We start from the raw sequence: 21537 nt of genomic DNA, 5'->3' as shown, positions 1-21537 counted from the left end.
TGTCCAGAACGGGCTGACTCAGGACAACCCATGGAGCAGGCGTGGGGTGAAGTGGAGGAGACAGAGGTCAACAGCAAACAGCTGCAGGGCTCCTTTGTAGGACAATAGTAAAGTTCTCAAATGGAGTGTGGTAAGGTTCAAGCAACCTGTGACTCCAGGAAAAGTCTATCAAACACCCACTCTAAACGGGTAAACTGCATTTCATGTCAATTATACCTCAAAATAAACACTGCTGAAAAAGAACCTCGAAGCAACTACCAGGGACTTGGCCACGGTCAATGTCATCATCACGGCAGGGTTCACATCAACGTATAATTATTTTTATGAGCTTCTGTAATGTACCATAAATCACAGGGCTGCTCACCTTGGACAAAGGAGAGGTCTGTGGCGAGCTGGCATCCTCACCTTCTCCAGGACTCAGCTCCACCATGGCGCTAGTCCTTGGAGTGGGCCGCGAGCTGGAAAACGGGACAGCTTTCCATCAGCGGCTGCAGACGTGATCCCTCCTCTCCCGCTCTCCTAGCGGGGCAATGGCATGAAGGTGGCAGGATTCCATACCTCTCACACAGGCACTCAGCACATAAAAAGCTGGAGGCCTAATTTGTGTTTAATGACTCTATAATTTTTGTAGCTGCTTCTTTTGACAAGCGTTATTATGTGTGGGGCCAGGTGCCACTCACTCGTGTGGAGCTCCCAGGGCGATTCTGCACGGCTGGTTCTCCCCAGCTCTGGCCTCTCCTCCCTGACTCAGGTCACACAGCCTGCTGAGCATCCCACCAGCCCTCTAACTGCCCTGCAGGTAACTTTCTGGGTAGCGAGCTACTTGTTTCTAGATTGCATGCAATATAGTCTTTTCTCTTTGCAATATTTGCCGCATGTTTAATGTTTCACCAGCATTTAATCATATTTAATAATGACTCTTAGGAGGACATTTTTGTGCATATGCACACACGTGTTTCCCCTCGTTGACTCCCAGACTCCCCTTCATGGTCAGGGTCCACTTACATAACCTCCTCAAACCCCAAGGATCACATTTCCTCCACCTACTATTTACTAAGTCACTAAGTGAGTTTCTAACAGAAAATATGCCAGAGGTTGCACATGGCTCTAAAAGAGACGATTTAAAGTATCTAAAATATAAATAAATTTAACGTATTTTACACTCAAATATACACAAAACAGATAAATAAATTTCAATATATTATTATAGCTTAAATAACATAAAACTCCTCCTGTATAAGGCTTTCTTTCCCTTTATGACACTGAGGATTGAACCTCAGACTTTGTGCATCCTAAGCAAGTGCTCTACCAGCAAGACAGAGACCTGTACACCAAAAAATCTTAAATCTCTTGAATGTTAGTGTTTTTCATATGCTGGCCCCTAATCATGTAAAGGTAAACTAAGCTATTGCTGTTGTTAATTTTTTGATGGTTATAAATACTGCTTGTGCCTCACATAAAATATATTTCAAGAAAGCCACACACCCAGGCTGTGGTGTCACTTGCTCAGCACGTGTGGTACCCAGCACGGATGGAAGGAAGGCAATGGGAAGACAGGATAGGAGGAAAGGAAGGAGGACAGAGGGGACTCGAAGGAGGAATAAATACAACCTGTCCTTCTTATAAAACCTTATCCAAATAAAAGGGCTGAACTTCTGAAATGTTAAATTCATTTTTATCAGAAAACAAAATTCTGAGAGAAAAGATTTTAATATTTACAAATACAAAAAGATAAGCAGCTTTTTAAAATTATGTGTATATGTGTGTCTATGCACATGAGTGCAGTGCCCAAGGAGGCCAGAAAAGGGCATCTGATCCCCTAGAGCTGGAGTTACAGATGGCTGTGAGTCCTGGGAACTGAACTTGAACCCCCTAGAAGAGCACTCTTAACCAGTGGTTCAGCTCTCCAGCCCTCAAATAAGCAATCTTTAAAATACATACAAAACCTAGATCCCACCGAGCAGTAGCTCACTGTGGAGGGAAAGTGGCAGTGGTACAAACAGGCCTCTGTCTCTAACAATCTGCCCGTAGGATGGCATGTGTCTTCTCGCAGCTGGTTTACATACCTGAGGAGGAATATGGATTCATTCAGCTGGCCCCCTGTGGTACTCTTGGGCCTCAGCTCAGTCGCGTTGTCTGTGACAGAGAGTAGAGTGTTATCCAGAAGGGACAGGCGTCACCATGAGCAGAGCATAACACAGAGCCATGAAAGGAAACAGATGAAGAGGCTGGGGCTCCAGACGGCCACAGCCGCTAGCCGCTCGAACCAAGCCTTACCTAGCCGGAAAGACTGGCTGAGCCGATGAGCTCCCTCCTGCCCTTTTGCCTGTCCGTTCTGAGGGCTCTGCGAAAGCTCGCTGGAATCATGCAGCCCAGAACATTCCATGACGTTTCTACTGTTTGACAAGGAGAAATCAACACAAACTCACTATTTACTCCCCAGGGTTTTGCAAATAGCACAGAACGGTCAGAGCATAACTGCACCGTGTGTGTGTGTGTGTGTGTGTCTTATCCTACGAAGTCACAGAACTGGGCAAGCACGACTTCCTAGTGGGCACCCACAGTGAGCCCTTTCGAGGCATCTAGACCTAGAGCCCTAAAAACCCTTTCTGGCACCACTCTTCAGCAGCAGCAGCAGACACCAGAGCCTGGAGCGCCACAGAACCAGCACTGGGTTTCCCTTCCTCCTCTTGATCTGGGGTCACAGTCAACAAGCCATGCCTAACTGTGAGAGAAGCTGGTCTGTGGATGTCCCGAGGAACGAAGTGGGGGGTTGCTGAGGCCGAGGAGGGCAGAGAAAGCCCCTCGTTTGCTCAAGTTTCCTTTGTCCCTATTCATCCTGCTGCCAGGTGACCCGGGAACTACCACTCGGGACAGCCCCCGCCTGATGGTCTGAAAGAGGAAGCCTTTGGCAGAGAACAGGACTCTGGGAACAGTAGGCACTCCCCCACACGCCATTTCTCCCTGCCCTTCTACCATTCCAAAGGCATCCAGCAAGACACACAAACTGTCCCACATCCCAAGGGCCAGAATATCAGGGTGGCTCCAAGTTTAAAGACCAGCTCTCCTGGTCAGTTGTCCTGACCAGCAACTGCAGGACAGGAGAGTATGACCACCTCATCCCACCTGGCATTCTTCCAGACTCAAAGATGGTGGCTCCACAAGCCCCAGCCAGAGTCGTCAAACCAAACAAACAAAGACTGAGTGCTCAGCCCAGAACCCGAGGAAGGAGGCCGGCTTCCATCATTGCCAACACGTGTGTGCCGCTGGAAGCCCTCACAAGGGCAGTACATCAGAAAAATAAACAAAAACGACACACAGGCTGAAGAGGGAGCGCAGTAGCGAGTGGGCACACTTCAGTTTCTTCCTTATTTAGAACATAGGGGAGGCTACCAACAGAGGAGTCTTAAGTCAGTCACAATCAACAGCCTTTGACAGCATTTTGAGGGTTTGTGTGTGTGTGTGTGTGTGTGTGTGTGTGTGTGTGTGTGTTGTCCAGTATTTATACCCTAGAGCTGCTGCGGAGGGACAGCACAGCAGGGGTGTTCTCGCTCCCTCTCCCCCTTCCCGCCCCATCCCACCACCTCTCCCCCCATCCCCCCCTCCTCTCTCACACACACATACACACACACACACACACACACACACACACACACACACTTTGGAGATGAAGAAGTAAAGGTCAGAAGTGTCCTGACTTTTTGACACCACCAGGCAAGGCCTGGAGCCCAGCTTGCTGACAGCACCTATGTTTCTCTAAGTCATGCCGACCCAGAAGGTGGAGCTCCAGCCCAGAGTAGAGGCCGGTGGGGAGCATGCGGTGGCAGCACACTGGGTCAGGCTCCAGCTTCTCCAGTGTGCAAATGGGCAAGGGAGGGGGATTGGCCACCATCAGGGAGCAAAGGGAGGTGTGGGGTGGGGTCAGTCCTGAGAGGTTTTATGATAACAATGACATGCCTGGGCGGGCACACTGGATGGCTATGGCCACACATGAACCACATCCTCACAGCTTTCAATCTCTTCACTTCAGGGTCACTTAGTGCACAGCCATGAGGGCTGGCAGAGAAGCCAAGTTCATCCCAGAGCCTCTACCCTCAGGCTGATATCTCCATTCTGTCACTTCCTGTCCCCATCACAGGACCATTAGGGGACGAAACGCTAGCGAGTCACACACTGGCTCTGAGTTTCCACACAGCAGTAGCCACGCCACCTCTACCCACACTTCATGACCACCTCACGGGATGGCACACTGTCTTGTGCTCAGAAGGCAGGCACTGGGTGCACCAAGCAAACCAGACTGTGACTGCCACATTAGACCCCTGATTAAAGAAAAAAACAGCAGAGAAAATACACAAAATGGGAGCTAGACCATTATGACTGAGCCCGTCCTGATGAGCCCTTAAACAAACAAATGTCAGTGCCATCGACCAGAGGGCAGAGTGGCGTCGAAGCAGGGCACACTACCTGAAGCTGCAGTCCTCAGAGGCCAGGTCGGCGTCCTCTCTCTGGAGGGCATCCTTCCAGAAGGCGTGCTGCAGGACTCCCTCCCATGACAGCCTTTAGGGAACAGGGCACGGCTCGTTAGGGGATCCAGCCCTGACCCAGTGTGACATCCTATCCGCCCCTCAATGTCACCTCTGGAGCTGCTTTATGTCACTCTTTAAAGAGGAAATAAATCCACCTTAATGGTTATAAAACAAAACTGAGAATTTGGAGTTTCCAGTTCAGAACTCTTAGAATCCACTGAGCCTAATACAAAAGGTTTTCCAACCAGTGTAGGAAGAGACTCCACCAGCAATTTGAAATTTTAAAGTAAATCACTAATTGTCAAATTACAGTTCTGTCCCCCATTGTTTTACTACATGAGCAAGCTTGTTTTAGCTGGTTGCTCAGGGATGCCGGGGAGCCTTCGGGAGGAGGGGCCCGACTGGCAGAAAGAAGGCCAAGGGGGTTGGCGGACAGGCCTAGGCATTTCATACCCTGGTCCCATTCCTCGTCTGCTCTCTGCTTCCTGACTGCGGACACAATGTGACCAGCTGCCTCACGCTCTGGCTGCTCTCCCCGTGCCACCATGAAAGCCTCTATCCCTTCCTCAACTGTGAGCCCAAATCAAGCTTTCTCCTTTACTTGATTTTCCAGGTGTCTATCGCTGTGGCAGACAGCATCTCGATGGAGCTGAGCCCATGACTGTCCCCGTGTGCACTGCACAGAGCTCAGTGGAAGGACACTCCCTCCAACATCCAAAGAACATAGCAAAGAGAGAGGGGAGCCTGGAGAGGAAGCAGAGGAACAGGAGGTGGAGGGGGGAGAGAGAGAGAGAGAGAGAGAGAGAGAGAGAGAGGTGCAGGTTGTATTCATTTGTGATCACTGCACAGGAGGCTCGGGAGAGACCGACCTGACAACCTGAGCCAGACATGGAAACCCTCATCTAAAAAAAAAAAAAAAAAAAAGAGGAAGAAAGAGGGGGGAGCAGGGAAGGACTAGGGGAAGCTCTGTTGGTGCCCACATAAAGGAGAGTGGGCCTCCACTTCTCACCCACACAGAGTGTCCGCACCTTTTCTGAGGATCCTTCTGCAGGAGTCCACTCAGCAGATTAACAAAATCTGAAGACGCTTTGGGGAAGGACGAGTCTGTGAACAGATAATTTTCCCAAAATGAAAAGGCAGTGAGAGGGGCCCGTGGACACCCACCTTACGTTGCTGTCCATCAGCAGCATCTAAAGCCTTCACACTGTTTAACAGATGGCACCGAACCCATAAACCACGGGACCGCCCGCAAGTCACAGAGGACCAGTGTGCAGAGCAGACACAGATCTTTGACCCGGATCAGGGCTGGTTGGCTGAACCTGACTCTCAGAAACACTCCTAACTCGGGCAGCTTTGCCCTGTGTCCCTTCTCTGGAAATTTTCAGCAGGGAAATAGCGATAATGGGCACCGTAACACGACACAGCTACCCCCGTTCTGAGGACCTCACGGGGGGCACGCACTGGGGCTGGGCACCCTTTCGTCGGGCATCAAGAACACACAGAATATGGCACTAAAGCCACAGTCTGAGGACAAGCTCTGTGCCATGAGCTGCCAGCTGCTTGGAAGAATTTGTATTCACCAATAGGAGAACCGAGAAATGCCCCATTTTTTTTTTCCTACTGAGAAGCAACCCTAAAATAATCACACAGGACAGGAACATGTACAAGTATACACGTGCGTGTACACACACACTCATGCATGCACAGACACCTTTAAATCTTTACACAAACTTCTTGTGTTAATTCGTGTTTTTAAATGAGGGAAGCTGTTAATATGGCTTGGTTTTCCTTTCAGTATCGAAAACAGAGAAGAAAAACTGTGCTGATTGAAGCAGCTGTCACATATAGCTTTGATGGCTGTGATTGGTGGACACAGCCTGGGTGAAGGTGGGCTTCCGGTCAGGTGAAAGTGGGCTTCCGGTCAGGGAAGGTGGTTAGCCGTGCTCACCTACCCTTTGGGACCGGCGGCAATGGGTCTTCATACAGAATCTTCTCAACTAATTCTGACATGGTTTCTGAGAAGAACGGGGGTTTGCCTGAAATCAAATAAACTTGCAGAATCAGTTTACCATTCACACCAATCCTGACCTTAACTGCAGGAACCCGACGGGAATTTACACCATCGTAAATCCAAGATTTACGTGATTTGTGGGGAAAGGCAATGCCTGGCTAGTACAACAGGTTATGTACTTCCATCCTTCTCAAATGCAAAATTAATTTCCCAAGTCCATGATCAAGTTCCCATAGGGTTAGCACCGTGATGGAGGGTCCTGCCAACCCCCAACACAGCAGAATCACCGGCTGGCAAGCCACAGTCAGACTTTCTGCTGCACTTCTCCCACGACCAGGCACACTTCCACAGTCAGACTTTCTGCTGCATTTCTCCCACGGCCAGGCACACTTGCACAGTCAGACTTTCTGCTGCACTTCTCCCACGGCCAGGCACACTTCCACAGTCAGACTTTCTGCTGCATTTCTCCCACGACCAGGCACACTTCCACAGTCAGACTTTCTGCTGCACTTCTCCCACGACCAGGCACACTTCCACAGTCAGACTTTCTGCTGCATTTCTCCCACGGCCAGGCACACTTGCACAGTCAGACTTTCTGCTGCATTTCTCCCACGGCCAGGCACACTTGCACAGTCAGACTTTCTGCTGCACTTCTCCCACGACCAGGCACACTTCTACAGTCAGACTTTCTGCTGCATTCCTCCCACGACCAGGCACACTTGCACGCTGCAGACAACTGTGAAGAATCGCTCCAGGTCGGGCTGCTCAAGAGTCTCCCTGAGTCAAGCAATTAAGTTGAAATTGTTTACACAAACATTGTCTAAAGCCAGTTTTGTGATACCTGCTAGGTCAGGCCCTTACGAACGACACACTAAACTCATAGTTTCTTCTTGGTTTTAGCATAGTTTTGATTTTATAATGAACCAAACACAAACCTGAGAACATTTCATAAAGCAGACAGCCCAAAGACCAGAGGTCACTGGTGACCGAAAAGTCGGTTCCCTTTATGATTTCTGGTGCCGCATATATTGGAGAGCCTGAAAACCAAAGACGAGAAAGAAGGGCTCAGCCAGCGATCCGAATTATTTCCAGCACGAAGAGCCCCTGAGATGGAAAGACAAGGAAATGTAGCACGCACCGTAAGGATAGAACCGCTGAGAGCTGGGGAGATGACCTGAGTTCAATCCCCCAGACCCACACAACAGAAGAGAACAGACTCCTTCAGGTGCCCTCTGACCTCCATTCACTGTGACACAGACATGTCCACATATCCACCTGTGTGTATGTGTGTGTGTGGTGTGTGTGCCTGTGTCTTCTGTCTGTGTGTGTCTGTGTATAGTGTTTGTGGTGTGTGTGTCTGTGTCTGTGTGTATATGTGTGTGTGGTATGTATGATGTCTGTGTGTGTCTGTATGCGTGTGTGCCTGTTTGTGTGTCTGTTTGAGTGTGTGGTGTGTGTGTGTGGTGTGCATGTGTCTTTTCTGTGAGTATCTGTGTGTGTGTTTGTGTTTATATGTGGTGCATGTGTATATGTGGTATGTGTGCATTTGAGTGTGGTGTATGATGTATATGTGTGTATGATATGTGTGTCTATGTGTGTGTGGTATGTGTGTATGTGTGTGTTTATATGTGGTGTGTGTGTGTGTATGTGGTACATGTGTGTGGTGTATATGTAGGTTCATATGTATTAAACACAAGCAGAAGCGAGATGCTGACTTGGCATTTGGTGACCTCCTTGGTCACTCTTCTCATTTTTGGGGGAGGGTCCCTCACTGAGCCTGGAAGTTACTGGTTTGATCAGACTGTCTGCTCAACCAGTCCCAGGGATCCTCCTGTCTCCGCTCCCCTGGACTGGGATTACAGATGTGTGCAGCCACACCAGGCTCTCTTCACATGGTTTTTCAGGGCTAAACTCAGGTCCTCCTGATTAGCCAGCAAGCACTCTACCCCTGAGCTACCCCAGCCACAAGCATAGTAACCCTGATGTCGCTGGCACGATCTCACCATAAAACCCTCCTGCTAAGAACACGCCCCAGAAGACCTGTCTGGAATGCAAAGATCAGCCCTCGACAGGGCTGAGGCCACTGAAGAAGTCACAGGGGTGTGCCAGGCACGTTCTGAGAGCTGACTGAGCTCTGCTCTGGTGGGTGTGACAAGAGGCCCCTCACTAGTGACACCGGCAGAGCCGCAGAGACACTTCAAGCCGAGGATGAAGCTACTTTGTCTCTGTCCAGAATTCCCTGCTGTGTTTCTCAACACACGTGTGAGTGGCAAAGCAGAAAGCCCACGCTGTCTCCTGAGCACAGGACTGCGATTATGACACCTGTGTGCCCGGCCCCTCACCTCTGACTCGGTTTCTCGTGCTTTTCCTCGGTGTGTTGTCCATGCTGTCACCACCTCCTTCTTCTGCCGCCACCACGGCAAAGAACTCCTCCAGACTCTCTCCTTCCACCTTTGCCAGGCAGAAATTGCTGAACTTCAGTGTTCCAGGCCCTTCCAAGAGTATCTAGAAAGGGGGGGACAACATCAGGGTCTTCAGAGACAGGTTGTGAGGGACCACTCCTGACAGCGCCCGGGGCACTGAAGCCTTCTTGCCTTGTCGTGGCTCAGAAAAATGCTGACATGCTATGCTTTTAAAAAGAAGTCAATTAACTACAGAAATAATCCTGAGAGTTGTGGCTTAAACAAAACTGAGGCACTGGCCCCCAAGAAAAGCCAGCCAACATGGCATTCTAGTAACAGCAGAATCAGAGCTGATACTGTCCACTCGCAGACACCCTTGGGCTGTGGGAAAGTTAAGAAGGTGGCTTTATGCAGATAAACGGTAAGATGGCCAGCACTCTGTGCCCTCCAGTTCTAAGTCCACAAAGTCAGACAGCTGTGAATCAGAATAACTGGGAGGGATTGTCTACTGCGCACAGGTGAGGTAAGGAGCCACTCCATCTGCTGTGCACAGGTGAGGTGAGGAGCCACTCCATCTGCTGTGCACAGGTGAGGTAAGGGGCCACTCCATCTGCTGTGCACAGGTGAGGTGAGGCAACCACACCACTTGATGTGCAGGCCTGGTGCATTGTGGGATGTGGGTATTGGACAGGGCTCAAGGCCAATCCCCAAGAACACACAAAGTGAGTGAGGGTCTGGAGATCCACCTGCCCCTGGAACTCTGCTTCTCATGCATACAGCAGAGAAGGCAGCGCTCTGCTTTTTCAGCTCTGGGGATTCATGGAAGTCTGGCAGATAAAGAGCTGGAACTGACTCGAGTTGGTCAACGCCCTGTGTGATCAGAAGTTGGCTAAGGATTGTTGAACCAGCCCAGGAAGCTGCATCATTTCCAGCCACATCATTGAAAATGCTGCTGGACGACAGTAATGGGGCTGGTGATCCTCTATTGAGAGCAGTTCAGAGTTGGCCCTAAGTCCCAGACACTAAAACTCCTAAAGGTGTCAGGTGGCCCACCACAGTGGCCTCAAACCTCACCATCAGCGTCCCCTGGAGAGCTGTTCAGACACAGACTGCCATCCAGCATGTCCTAACTCCACAGCTCCAAAGTTGTTTGAAACAGCAGTCACTGGTAACACACAGGCTAAGGGTGGGCCAGTGTTTCAATAAAACTTTATTGGCATAAACAGGAACCCTGCCTAACTCTCCCCAAACCTTGGTTTTCTATAGCAGTTCACACAACAGACCCTCCTGAAAAGGTCTGCAATAAACACCATGGAGCTCTAAATAAACCACAGCCTCAGTCCGTAGCCCACACCCCCGCACCTGCTTGCACACAGCGGTGAACGAAGAGGTTTTTTAAAGTAAGTAAAAACTGTGTCAGTTTTTTGTGGGTGGTGGGGTTGTTTGAGGTTGTTTTGTTTGTTTGTTTGTTTTGAGACAGGGTCTCAATCTATTGCCCAGGCAGTTCTGGAACTCATTACATACATCAGGTTAGCCTGAACTTATGACAATTCTCCTGCCCCGACCCTCAAGTGCTAGGCCAGCAGGCCGCTCCGAGTAACCACTTTGCTGCTGTTGTTTCACTTTGTTTTGTTTGTTTTTTGAGACAAGGTTTCTCTGTGTAGTCCTGGCTGTCATGGAACTTGCTCTGTAGACCAGGCTGGCCTCGAACTCACAGAGATCTGCCTGCCTCTGCCTCCCAAGTGCTGGGATTAAAGGTGTGCGCCACCACCACAAGAAGAGAAGCGGTATTTCTTAATATGTGGAAATTCTATAAAATTCAAATTTTGAAGTCTACAAACGACACCCACACATTAGCATACTGCCCTGGCTGTTTTCCGCACTGCAGTGACAGCTGAGTGGCTGCAGACCTGGGCTAAGTTTGTGAATATTTTCTTTCAGCCTCTGCTGCTTTGGTTCCCACCCTTCCTTTTTAGTTTCTTCTTCATACACAAATGTCTGGCACAGCAAAGCCACAAACTGAACACTCAGCTTTCACTTTGCTACACAAAGGACAAGAAACACTCAGGCCAGTGATGTGTGCAGCCCCTAAGCGTACGGCTTACACAACAGTGCTGGGTGCCCTGTCTTAACACGCTGCAAACATCACAGACAGAAAGGAAAGCCACAGAGTGAGGAGGACACTTGGGCAAGATCGCACATGGCTTCCAGAGTCAGCTGAGCAGGCTCACTGATCTTGAGGACAAACACCAAGGCTTCTGCTCATGGAAAACAAAGCCCTATCCATGCGGTCAGCAATAGTGCACAGTCAAGTGGCCACTGTCAAACCAATGGTGTGGCCAGAACTGGCATAAGCAGGATTTAAGGGCTAGGAGAGCATCATACAGGGCCCATTACTCACAAAGCGAGAAGTGAAAAATCAGAGACCTCTGCAGCAAAGGAGGAATCTGTCCCAAAAACTACGTAAATAGGCAATATACCTAGATACTACAGGTTTCCTTTATTTTATTGAGAAGGCCCTTGGAACTGAGGCATGAGGCATTAGGAAGTCAGAACTCAGAAGTTACCTTCCCAGGAGTAAGGTCACAAAAGAGGATGCCAAGCCTGTGGAGATGGTGCAGCCCCATGACCAGGTCCACCCCAAACTCTCTCACAACATCTTCTGGGAGGTTCTCGTCCTGAGCAATCACAGTTTCTAAAGAACCACCTATGAGAAATGAGCCCGGATCAGTCACATCGGCCATCCGTCATAGCCGCCCTCTGTCATGGCTGCCCCCACCCCTCAGCCCCGCCCCACCCCGCCATGGCTGCCCTCCGTCATGGCTGCCCTCCGTCATGGCCGCCCTCCAGCCAGCATTCTCACACGCCCACCTGTGCACAGCTCCACCACCATCCAGAGATGATTGCTGGTCTCGTACCATTCATGGAAGGTCACGATGTTCTTGTGTCTGATTTCGTGGGTGAGACGGACCTATAAAAACACACAGCGTTCACTCGGCATCTAAGTGGAAAAGCAGACCAAGTGTGGGGTTTATCTGCAGCCATCAGAGGTGCTGTCTCTCAAGGACAGCCACAGGGATAGGCTAATGACCTGCCACCTTAGGAATCATCACAAGTGTGCCAGTGCTAACTGCAAAGAACCTATTTACAGCAAATGAGTAAAAGTAACATCAAAATAGCCACCACTGCGGGAGGGGCCAGAGTTCTGTGATACTGTGATAACGTTAAGTCCCAATACATCCGGTGGAGTTTGGAAACATCATCATCTGAAGACAAACTTAGCGTGTTTATATCACCCACAAACCGGGCTCAGCCTCACCAGCCCTAAGCACACTCAGGCACAACGTCTACTTTGCAGTAAACTGCGTCATAGCTCACGTATGCACGCGGGTGTTCTGTAGACGTGATGGAATGAGAAAAGAAACAAAGTCTAGAATGTGCCCTGAACAGCCCCCTCCTCCCCACGACTGCACGGCCAATGAGAGCTGTGGACGTCACCTCTGCCTGGCCACGCAGGACAGACGACCCCAGACCTGCCTCGGCCGCCTGTGCTCCCCACCTGTCCACACAGCCTATCCCTTTAGTGCTGCCAAAGGTTCCCGGTGGCCAGCCTGACATCCGCTTCACCTGTGTTCACGGTAGGAGAAGCCATGGGTGGCCCAAGCCAACCCCGTGCCTAGCCGGGAAACGTTGCCTCGCCTCCAGTAGACAGCAGCAATAAATTACTAAAGATTACTGGCCCAGTCGGGCTGTGGTGGCTCTCACCTTTATTCCCAGCACTCAGGAGGGAGAAGCAGCCTGGACTACAGAGCGAGTTCTAGGACAGCCAGGGCTGTTCATCACTGCTGAGATTTCTTAGGAAACTTCCATAGGATTTTATTCAAGATGCCAATCCCAAGTAGACCTCCTCCCCCACCCCCAGCAAACTGCCAGGGCAGGCGACGCTGAAAGACCATGATATTTCAAGTTTCCACCCTAGCCTCAGATGCTCACCCAGACGCCATCCCTCCCTCTGCTCCTTCCTTACACAGCAGGCAATACGAGCAAGAGCTACCTTCTCCTCCCATCTTGAACACCCCAGCTCCAAAGTTGGTCTCCAATGAAGCCTTGCCTTGAAGGCCGTTCCCCATCAGCTGCACAGCTGAGTTCTCTCTTCGCCCTGCATCTCTTTCCCTGACACCCCAGGCCCAGGCTGCCATAGTCATCAGTCCTAGAGTTTTCTCCACCTCCACTAGGCATGCACTGCACTGCCTCAGCTGTGTCAATGTGCAGAATGAATCTTCTCCCAGCAAATCAGTTAACAGAAGCAGGGCAGAGCCTAGAATACCAGCTCCAAAGAATCCAGGGGCTGTAGTCAGTGGCCTCAGAAAGAGGGGAGAAGCCACTCAGAGTGTGGTTAGCCCACTGCCTCTCCACGTTCCGCATGCTGGGTGCTGTCTTCTGCTCTCCCCTGCTGGGTCTCCATCCATCCCTTTATATGCCCTTCGTGTTGTCATGAGAAACCCAGATCCCTTCCACCTTCCCTCACTCTGACCTAACATCAATAAGTACAGTGATGCTCAGCATTAAATCTCTGTTCCAAATGTGCTTCTAGACTAAACTAAAACCCCCAATCTTCCTTACAACCCACTGTGTAGACAATGGGCTCCCGGAAATCAGTGTCAGCCCTGCCCTTCTCTCGGGCTTTGTTCCCCTCTCAGTAACCGGCTTCTGGCCAAATGCCCAACAAAACCATTGCTTCTCCTCCAATTCTTATGTCCTAATAATATCCAAAACATTAGCTCTGCTTCACAAAGGGACCCAGGCTCTCTGCTTACACAACACTAAACCCACAAGATAATCTGGACTGTGAGGAGGGGGTGTCTGCAGACAGGGAGGGGAGCGCCCGGGAGGCTGTGCACAGGCCTTTGTTACCTGAATGGACACCATCGAGCAAAACCAACCTACATGGACAAAACCAAGAGCAGTGGGCTGTGAATGGCCTGTTTTGTCACCATGGGCAGAGAACCAGGAGTTAAAAGTGTACTCTGTGCCCTGTTAAACAGCCAGCAATCTGGGAAGCCGGAGCAGGTATTACCAAGCCCTTTCTTGTCCTTCAGATCAGGTGGTCTTACCTTCTGGCATCTTCCCCCCACACCCTGTGTGTGCAGTAGAAGACAACAGCACAGCCTGCATTCCTTCTCAGTCTCCATTTGGATGGTGTCCAGGTTTACAGTTAACTCAGAGCAACCTGCGGGCAGTGTGAGCAGATTCCTTCCCACAGAATGAAGTCTAACTGTGTTCCTATAATGTGGAATACACACTGGGCCAGCAAAAGGCCTCAGTGGACAAAGGTGCTTGCCACCAAACCTAATGACAGGAGTTCAATCCCTGGACCCACAACCCAAAAGTTGGTCTCTGACCTTGGCAGGAATGCTGTCATGAAAGGGGGTTGCATGCTGGAGTGTGTGTATGGAGGTCAGAGGAGTTGGTCATTTCCTTCCACCGTGTAGGTCCCAGGGACGGAGCTCAGGTTCATCAAGCTTGGTGGCAGGTGCTTCTCCACCTACCCATCTCACCAACGCTCAGATACCAACCCTTAAAGTAAATAGATCCCTTTGCACCAGAACCAAAAGAGCTGGCAACAACCTACACACACTCTTTGCTCAAGACTGATGGCACCATACAGAGATGGAGCCCTCATTCCAGGATGAAACACACTGAATGTGGATACAGCATGCCCAGTTGCTTCTGCCATCTATCCATCCACCCATTTATCCATCCATCCATCCATCCATCCATCCATCCATCTATCCACCTACCTACCTATGTACCTACCTATCCATCTATCCATCCATCCATCCATCCACCCATCTATCCATCTATCTATCCATTCATCTATCTATCCATTTATCCATCTACCTACCTACCTACCTGAGTGCTAGGGATGAAATCCAGGGCCTCACACATGGTAGGCAAGCATCCTACACCATTCCTTATTATTTGAGACTACACAGCCCAGGCTGGCCTTGAACTCTCAATCCTCCTCTCTGTCTCCAGACTATTGGGAATGCACACTCACATCACCTGGCATTCTGATGCCCCCAGGCAGGTGGAGACACCCAGGACCTACCCAGTTGGTTATTTCAGGCCGTTTGCACTTTTCAGTACAAAGAATGGCCACGAAATTGATTGTCCCCTTCCGACGTCCCTTATACACAATGGTCTTGCTTCCTCTGCCAATCTCCTCATACAGGATGAAGTTTTCCATGTCTGGGTAGGTTTCTCAGCTCTGGTAACGCAGCATCTATAGCTCCTGGAAGGTTAACAAATGATGGTAACAAACACAAGCACCAGAGTCGGCCAAGGAACACGGAAACGTTGCCGCCGATTCAGACGCCACTACCAGTGCCGGAGGAGAGTCGCTGTGATTTGGGTTGTCTGTTTTGTTCCTAAAAAAATGAAAAGAAAAGAAAAAACCCAAAATGTATTTATTTTTATTTTATGTGTAGGGTGTTTTGCCTGCGTTTATGTCTATACATCACATGCGTACTTGGTGTCCTATGAGGTTCAAGGGGGGCATCAGATCCCCTGTAACTGAAGTTACAGATGATTGTGAACCACTATGCGAGTTCTTGGAATCAAACCCAGGTCCTCTGGAAGAGCAGTCAGTGTTCTTAACCACTGAGCCAGTTCTCTAGTTTCTCCCAGACTCCTTTTTATTTTTCAGACAGGGTCTCCTATGCAGCCCTGGGTCTTAGGGTTGCTATTGCTATGGGGAAACACCATTGCTGCAGACTATCTGTTTAACTGTGCAAACCCTGTATCTCAGGGTTGCTATTGCTATGGGGAAACACCACTGCTGCAGAATATCTGTATAACTGTGCAAAGACGTGTTGCTGTTTACTTTGCCTGCCTAAGGCACCTGATTGATCTAATAAAAAGCTGAATGGCCAGTAGCAAGGGAGGAAGTGCAGATGGAACTTCCAGGAAGGGGAACTAAGCAGGAGGAGGAAATTAGGCTGGGGGAAGAAAGAAAAAGAGATGCCAGGAGTCAGTCAGACAGACACGGAGAAAGCAGAAAAGTAGGACATACAGAATGAAAGAAAGGTAAAAAAGCCCCAAGGAAAAACATAGATGACGAGAAACAGATTAAATTACTATGTTAAAAGAGCTAGTGGTATAAGTCTAAGCTAAGGTCGAGCATTCATGATTTATAATAAGTCTCTGTGTCTTTATTTGAGAGCTGGTTGGTGGCCTAAAGAAAAAATTCTGACTACACATCATGAGCAAAAGCAAACTGGGGAGGAAAGGGTTTATTTGGCTTACACTTCAGTATCACTGCTCATCACTGAAGGGAGTAAGGACAGGAACTCCTACAGGGCAGGAAACTGGAGGCAGGAGCTGATGCAGAGGCGATGGGGGCTGCTGTTTATCGGCTTCTCCTCATGGCTTGCTCAGCCTGCTTTCTTACAGAACCCAGGATCAGCAGCCCAGGGACACCTACAATTGCCTTCCCAGGGACACCTACAATTGCCTGTCTACACCCCGATCTTATGGACACATTTTCTCAATAAAGGTTCCTTCCTCTCCCGCGACTCTAGTCAGTGTTAAGTTGACATAGAACTAGCTAGCACACGTATGGATCCTTATTTTTCACCTTGTACAAGGTCAACCCTAAAACAGATCAAATACATTACTATATGAGCTGAAGCAGCAGCTGCTGGCAAAGTGCAGGGAGAGACTTTTACGGTACGAGCAGAGGGAAGGACATCTGGAAAGAACTCATGCTCGGGTAGAACCATGTGAACTAACAAATGACAGCAGTTGAAAACCTTCCTCGTGAAAAGAACCCCGTCAGAGTGAAGGCAGCTTACCAGGACGGTCTTTGCTATCAACACATCTCACATGAGATTAACAGACAGTTCACAAAAGAAGAAAGACAGATGGCTGATAAATAGACGAAAAGTGTTCAGCATCGTCAGTCTTCAGGGAAATGCAAATTCAAAGAACATTGAGATTCATCCCAGTCTGAAGAGCTGTCACCAGGGAACGCGGTGAGGGAGGAGATTGCAAAGAGGGAGTCTTGAGCAGAGAATGTCAGGCAAGAAAAAACGTTCTGGTTGGGTGGTGGTGGCGCACACCTTTAACCCCAGCACTCAAGAGGCAGAGGTAGGTGGATCTCTGCATTCCAGGCCAGCCTGGTCTACAAGTTCCAGGACAGCCAGTGGTACACAGAGAAATCCTGTCTCAAAAAACAAAATAGAAGGAGAAGGGGAGGAAGGGGAAGAGGGAGAAGAAGAAGAAAGAAAGGAGAAATGAAAGAGGAGGAGGAGAGGAAGAAGAGAAACAGAGAAGGAAGTAAGTTAGTTAGTTAGTTAGTTAGTTAGCTAGTTAGTTCTGGTCTATGAAGTGCACTTAGAGCTGGGCAAAGAGTCACTGATAGGCAGACAAGGGTCAAGCTCTTGTTTTTCACAGTAAGCCAGTGTGGTCATAGGACATCATTATGGAAGATTCTCAAGAAACAGACAGACCCACCTATGGTACAGCCATTTTACTCCTATGTGAACATATACACATGCACACGCAAGCACACATACATGCACGCACACTTGCACACACTAAAGAGGCTCAGGAAGCACACACAGGGTACTCTACATCTCTGTTTACCACAGCCCTGCTCTCAATAACCAAAATGTAGAATCAACCTAGACACCCATGGATGGATGAATGGACGAAGGAAATGTGTTCTACTTAGCAGTAAGGAAGAATGAAATGACATCATCCTCAGGAAGATGAACTGGATTCGCAGAGCCAGGGTGACCAACACCTGAATGCTTCCTCTCTTGGGTGGAATCTAGCTGTGAACATATACAGCATAGTATATAACCTATATTTAAACAAATACTCTATATAGCACACGGGAGTGGATGGGCACAATAGGGAAGAAAAGGTAGCCTAAGGCAAGGTGAGGTGAGGGCAAAGGGTAGCGAGAGGCAGGAAAGACACGATAACTCATGCTTTCTCTTACATGCAGAAAGTAGATTTAAACATAAATGCTGTGAAGGCACAAGAGGCCCCGTGAGGAGGAGGAGGAAGAGGATAAGCAGGAGAGGGTAGTGAGGGCAAATGTAGGCAAAACACAATGATATATGGACAGGAAATGTCATGATGAAGCCCATCACACTGTACTATAGCTTAAAATAGAATTAAAAAATAACATGGGGGGCTAAGAAGATAGCTCAACTGGTAAGTGCTTATTATACAAGTTTGGGGGCTTAAGTTCAAATCCTCACACACACACATAGAAACCCAGAGTGAATGCCGGAGCGAGTAATCTCAGTGTTGTTGGGGCAGAGACAGAAGGACCTGAGAGCTTACTGGCAGGCTAATCCAGTCTCAACAGCCAGTTTCTGGTTAGGGAGAGACCTATCTCAAGGCAAAAGGGCAGATAGTGACGGAAGAAGACACCTGCACACACGGGCACATGCACCAATACGCTCACATGCATGCACCACACGTGTGAGCATGTATGCATGCACACAAAAGTAGCCATGTCAAAATCGTATCAATGGACTGGAGAGAGGGCTCATCTGCTAAGAGTACATACTGCTCCTGCAGATGACCTGAGTTCTGTGCTCAGTTTCCACACTGTGTGGCTCACAACCACCTGAAACTCCAGTTCCAGGGGATCCATACTATTTTCTGGCTTCCACGGACACTCAGCAAACACGTGTGTGCATGCATACATACATGATAGATAGATGGACCTGACGAGCCTCTGAGTTTGGAGCTCTAACTTTATTCTGCTGACCCAACCGACCCTTCCTGAGACTAAAAGCTGCAGGCAGGGCCAGCAAAGCTCAGCAGGTACCCCTCCTTACATCATTTGAGACTGATCCTGAAGGATGGAATCCCCTTTCTCCCATCACCTGCCCCACAGGTCACAGGAAGCCTGAAGCATAGAGTGGGGCATTTTCCAACGCAACCACGGACATCAGGCTGGGAGCTCAGGATCACCACCACCAGAGTACACCATGGACATCAACCAAGCTGGAGGCTCACGACCATCACGACCAGCTTGGATTCCGGGCCATAAAGACCCACTGGGCTGAAGGAGGTGGCGACCGAACGTCCCATCTCAGGAGCAGAGAAGCACGAGAGGCCCTGCTCCCGCTGTCCCTGACCTGGAGGAAGTTGTCAAGCCTCTGCCGAGGATGAGGAGGATCAAGGGTGTAACGAGAGCTGGAGCCTCTGCTACCCACCCACCTGTAAGATGGTGGGGACCCGCGTCCCACGCCCTCTGCCTCTCCACAGTGCGGCCGCAGCCTGGACAGGGGGAACAGAGGCACCCAGCGACCAGACCAGCTTCCCAGGACGCGTGGATGCGGCCTCTGCGTCACCATAGCAACCTGCGAGACGCGGGAAAAGGAGCGGGGCCTTGATTGGCTGATCACTACCTACGCAGGACACGGAAGTGAGAAACTTTGCGCGCCCATCCCGCTACAGTAAGGACCTCACGTCCCCTATGGAATCCTCTCGCTAGCCTGAGGGGAGATTGGCAGCTGTGAAGAGACGAGACTAGTGAGCAGTTCTCAGATCTGAGCGCCGAGCATCCCTCGGTGTTTGTACACCGCCATCCCATCTCCATGACAACACGCAGACGACCGGAAGAGCTTCCGGTCCTATGGGCTGGGACCGGAAGTGAGCATTCTCGGACACACCTTCCCCCAACCCTAAAGCCAGAGTATCCTATCTAGAAAGATCTCAGGGCTAAGCAAGGAGGAAATGTGAGACTCACACTGCACCACGGCGGGAACCGTTGCAGTTTGCAGGCCCTCCCGTCTCCATGGCATCACGCAGGACGCCGGGAGGGACGCGCTGATTGGCTGAGCTTTCTCACGGCCGGAATTAACCGGAGATTGGCATACCTGCAGCTGGTGCCCTCCCCGCAGGCCTGGTGCTATCTCCAGGGGTGGGGTGGAGCCCACCGGTCGCTGGAGATAGCGTACCGAGGGCACGACCGATCGGCCTTCCAAGTCAGGGCGCGCAGTGGAGACTCCGATCCCGCCCGAGAAGGCAGCCTAGTCGTGTTGTTCCTGCCAACAAGCTGAACGCCCCGCAGATCTCGGTGGGACTTAGTCTTTCAATTCTGCCTGATCCCAGTGCATCACATCCTTATTTTGCTGCGTTTCCTCCTTAAACAGGGTTTCACCGTGTAGCCCAGGCTGGCCTCCAACTGGAGTCCTCAACACCCGCAATGCTGATAATAACCCGTAAGCGCCACCACACCTCAAACTTCCGTTCCAATGTGGGAGCAAGTTGGCCGTATCTGGCAACAAAGCTCAGTCCCGCTGATCCAGAATTCTACTTAGAGAATCCGGGGTGAGGTGGTGCCCAAGTTCCTTTCCTGAATTGGGAGAGTGTGCAAGATGGGATCAATGTCTACACCTTCCTCCCAAATTTCTAAGGATAAACCAAAGTATAATTGCAGCTCAACTCACTCTAGAGAACGAGTGAGTTTGTTAGGCTTACTTAAAGAGCCCATGGGCAAAGCAACCCCACTGGAAAGTCTAGTGGCGCTCCTCTTCCCCAGTCTTTGCCCCCCACCTCTGCCGTATATCTAGGCCCTCCCCAATATACCTGCTTCACTTGAAGGAGTGACCTGAAGTTCAGGTAAAGGTCCAGAGACCCGCATGTCCCCTCCTGTTGAGGATGCGATGGTCGCTGGCAAGCAGACAGCTCGGCTTATGGAGTTCAAGACAGTTCAAGACAGTTGTGTGTGTAAGAGTGTGTGCTGAGGCCAGATGTCAGCCTTAGGTGTATTCCTCGGAAGCTGTCCATCTTGGTTTTATGTTTGAGACAGGGTCTCTCACCAGCCCCTAGGGCTGGCAGGCCCTCAAGCCCTAGGGATCCACCTGAAAAGATATGGGTACCTTTTGGACCCTGCCAAGGCACGCCACTAAGCAGACACAGCACTTAGCTGAGTGCAAGAGGTTTGCTGCGGGGTGGGAAGAGGGAAAAAGCAATAGGTCACGGCAGAGTGGGGACACGAGAGGGGCAGGCAGACAGGAGATCAGAAAGACGAGAAACATGGTGACCCGTGATGACATAACTGCCTCTATAGAGGCAGGCTGCTGCAGCGACAGGAGCTAACACAACCTTCCCACTTTCACAGCCCTAGGATTACAAGCATGCGCCATAGTGTAGCTGTTTATGTGTTTGCTAGGGATTGAACTCAGGTCCTCACGCATGTGTGGCAAGCGCTTTACCAACTGAGTCATCGAACCAAACCCAAAAGGAACATTCTTACACGTCAGACTTGGCAAGCATCACTGTTTCTGTTTTTGCATCTGAGGATAAATTCCTTTGTGATGGGTGACATCAAAGGTTTGCCATGTCTCTGCGTTTAAGGAGTAGAATACAAAGGGTCCCACAGGCTCATGTTGAGGACTTTCTGTCCATCTGGTGTCACTTTTTATAGAAGTAGTGAAAACATTAAGAAAGTGGGGCCTGGTTGGAGGACGCAGGTCTTTGAGGCATCCCATCCTATGTGCCTTCTCATCTCCCTCTCTGAGCTTTCTGGCCACCACGAGGTAAACAGCCTGCACCACCAACC

The 21537-nt window shown here is 50.0% G+C and overlaps 1 protein-coding gene across 5 annotated transcripts in view; it reads right to left on the bottom strand.

The window, feature by feature from the left end:
- Positions 1-19549, bottom strand: part of Ulk4 (unc-51 like kinase 4) — a 296222-nt gene extending 276673 nt beyond the window's left edge. For 2 of the 5 annotated variants that reach the window (XM_087905136.1, XM_087905137.1), the window contains exons 1-12: positions 19188-19549; positions 15052-15370; positions 11811-11910; positions 11507-11646; positions 8880-9042; positions 7473-7574; positions 6479-6562; positions 5555-5630; positions 4465-4557; positions 2278-2396; positions 2067-2136; positions 365-458 (exon numbers count right to left, since the gene is read on the bottom strand). In XM_087905136.1, the coding sequence (XP_087761262.1) occupies positions 365-458; positions 2067-2136; positions 2278-2396; positions 4465-4557; positions 5555-5630; positions 6479-6562; positions 7473-7574; positions 8880-9042; positions 11507-11646; positions 11811-11910; positions 15052-15189 (1179 nt within the window). In that variant the 5' untranslated portion in view covers positions 15190-15370; positions 19188-19549. The remainder of the gene's footprint in view (positions 1-364; positions 459-2066; positions 2137-2277; positions 2397-4464; positions 4558-5554; positions 5631-6478; positions 6563-7472; positions 7575-8879; positions 9043-11506; positions 11647-11810; positions 11911-15051; positions 15371-19187) is intronic. The other 3 variants (XM_087905134.1, XM_087905133.1, XM_087905135.1) reach the window with 3 other exon arrangements.
- Between the last annotated feature and the right edge of the window lie 1988 nt (positions 19550-21537).

This window comes from Myodes glareolus, chromosome 4, assembly GCF_982192425.1.
Source record: "Myodes glareolus chromosome 4, mMyoGla1.1, whole genome shotgun sequence".
In the NCBI taxonomy this organism is placed as follows: domain Eukaryota; kingdom Metazoa; phylum Chordata; class Mammalia; order Rodentia; family Cricetidae; genus Myodes; species Myodes glareolus.
This window is presented reverse-complemented; position numbering and strand designations above follow the sequence as displayed.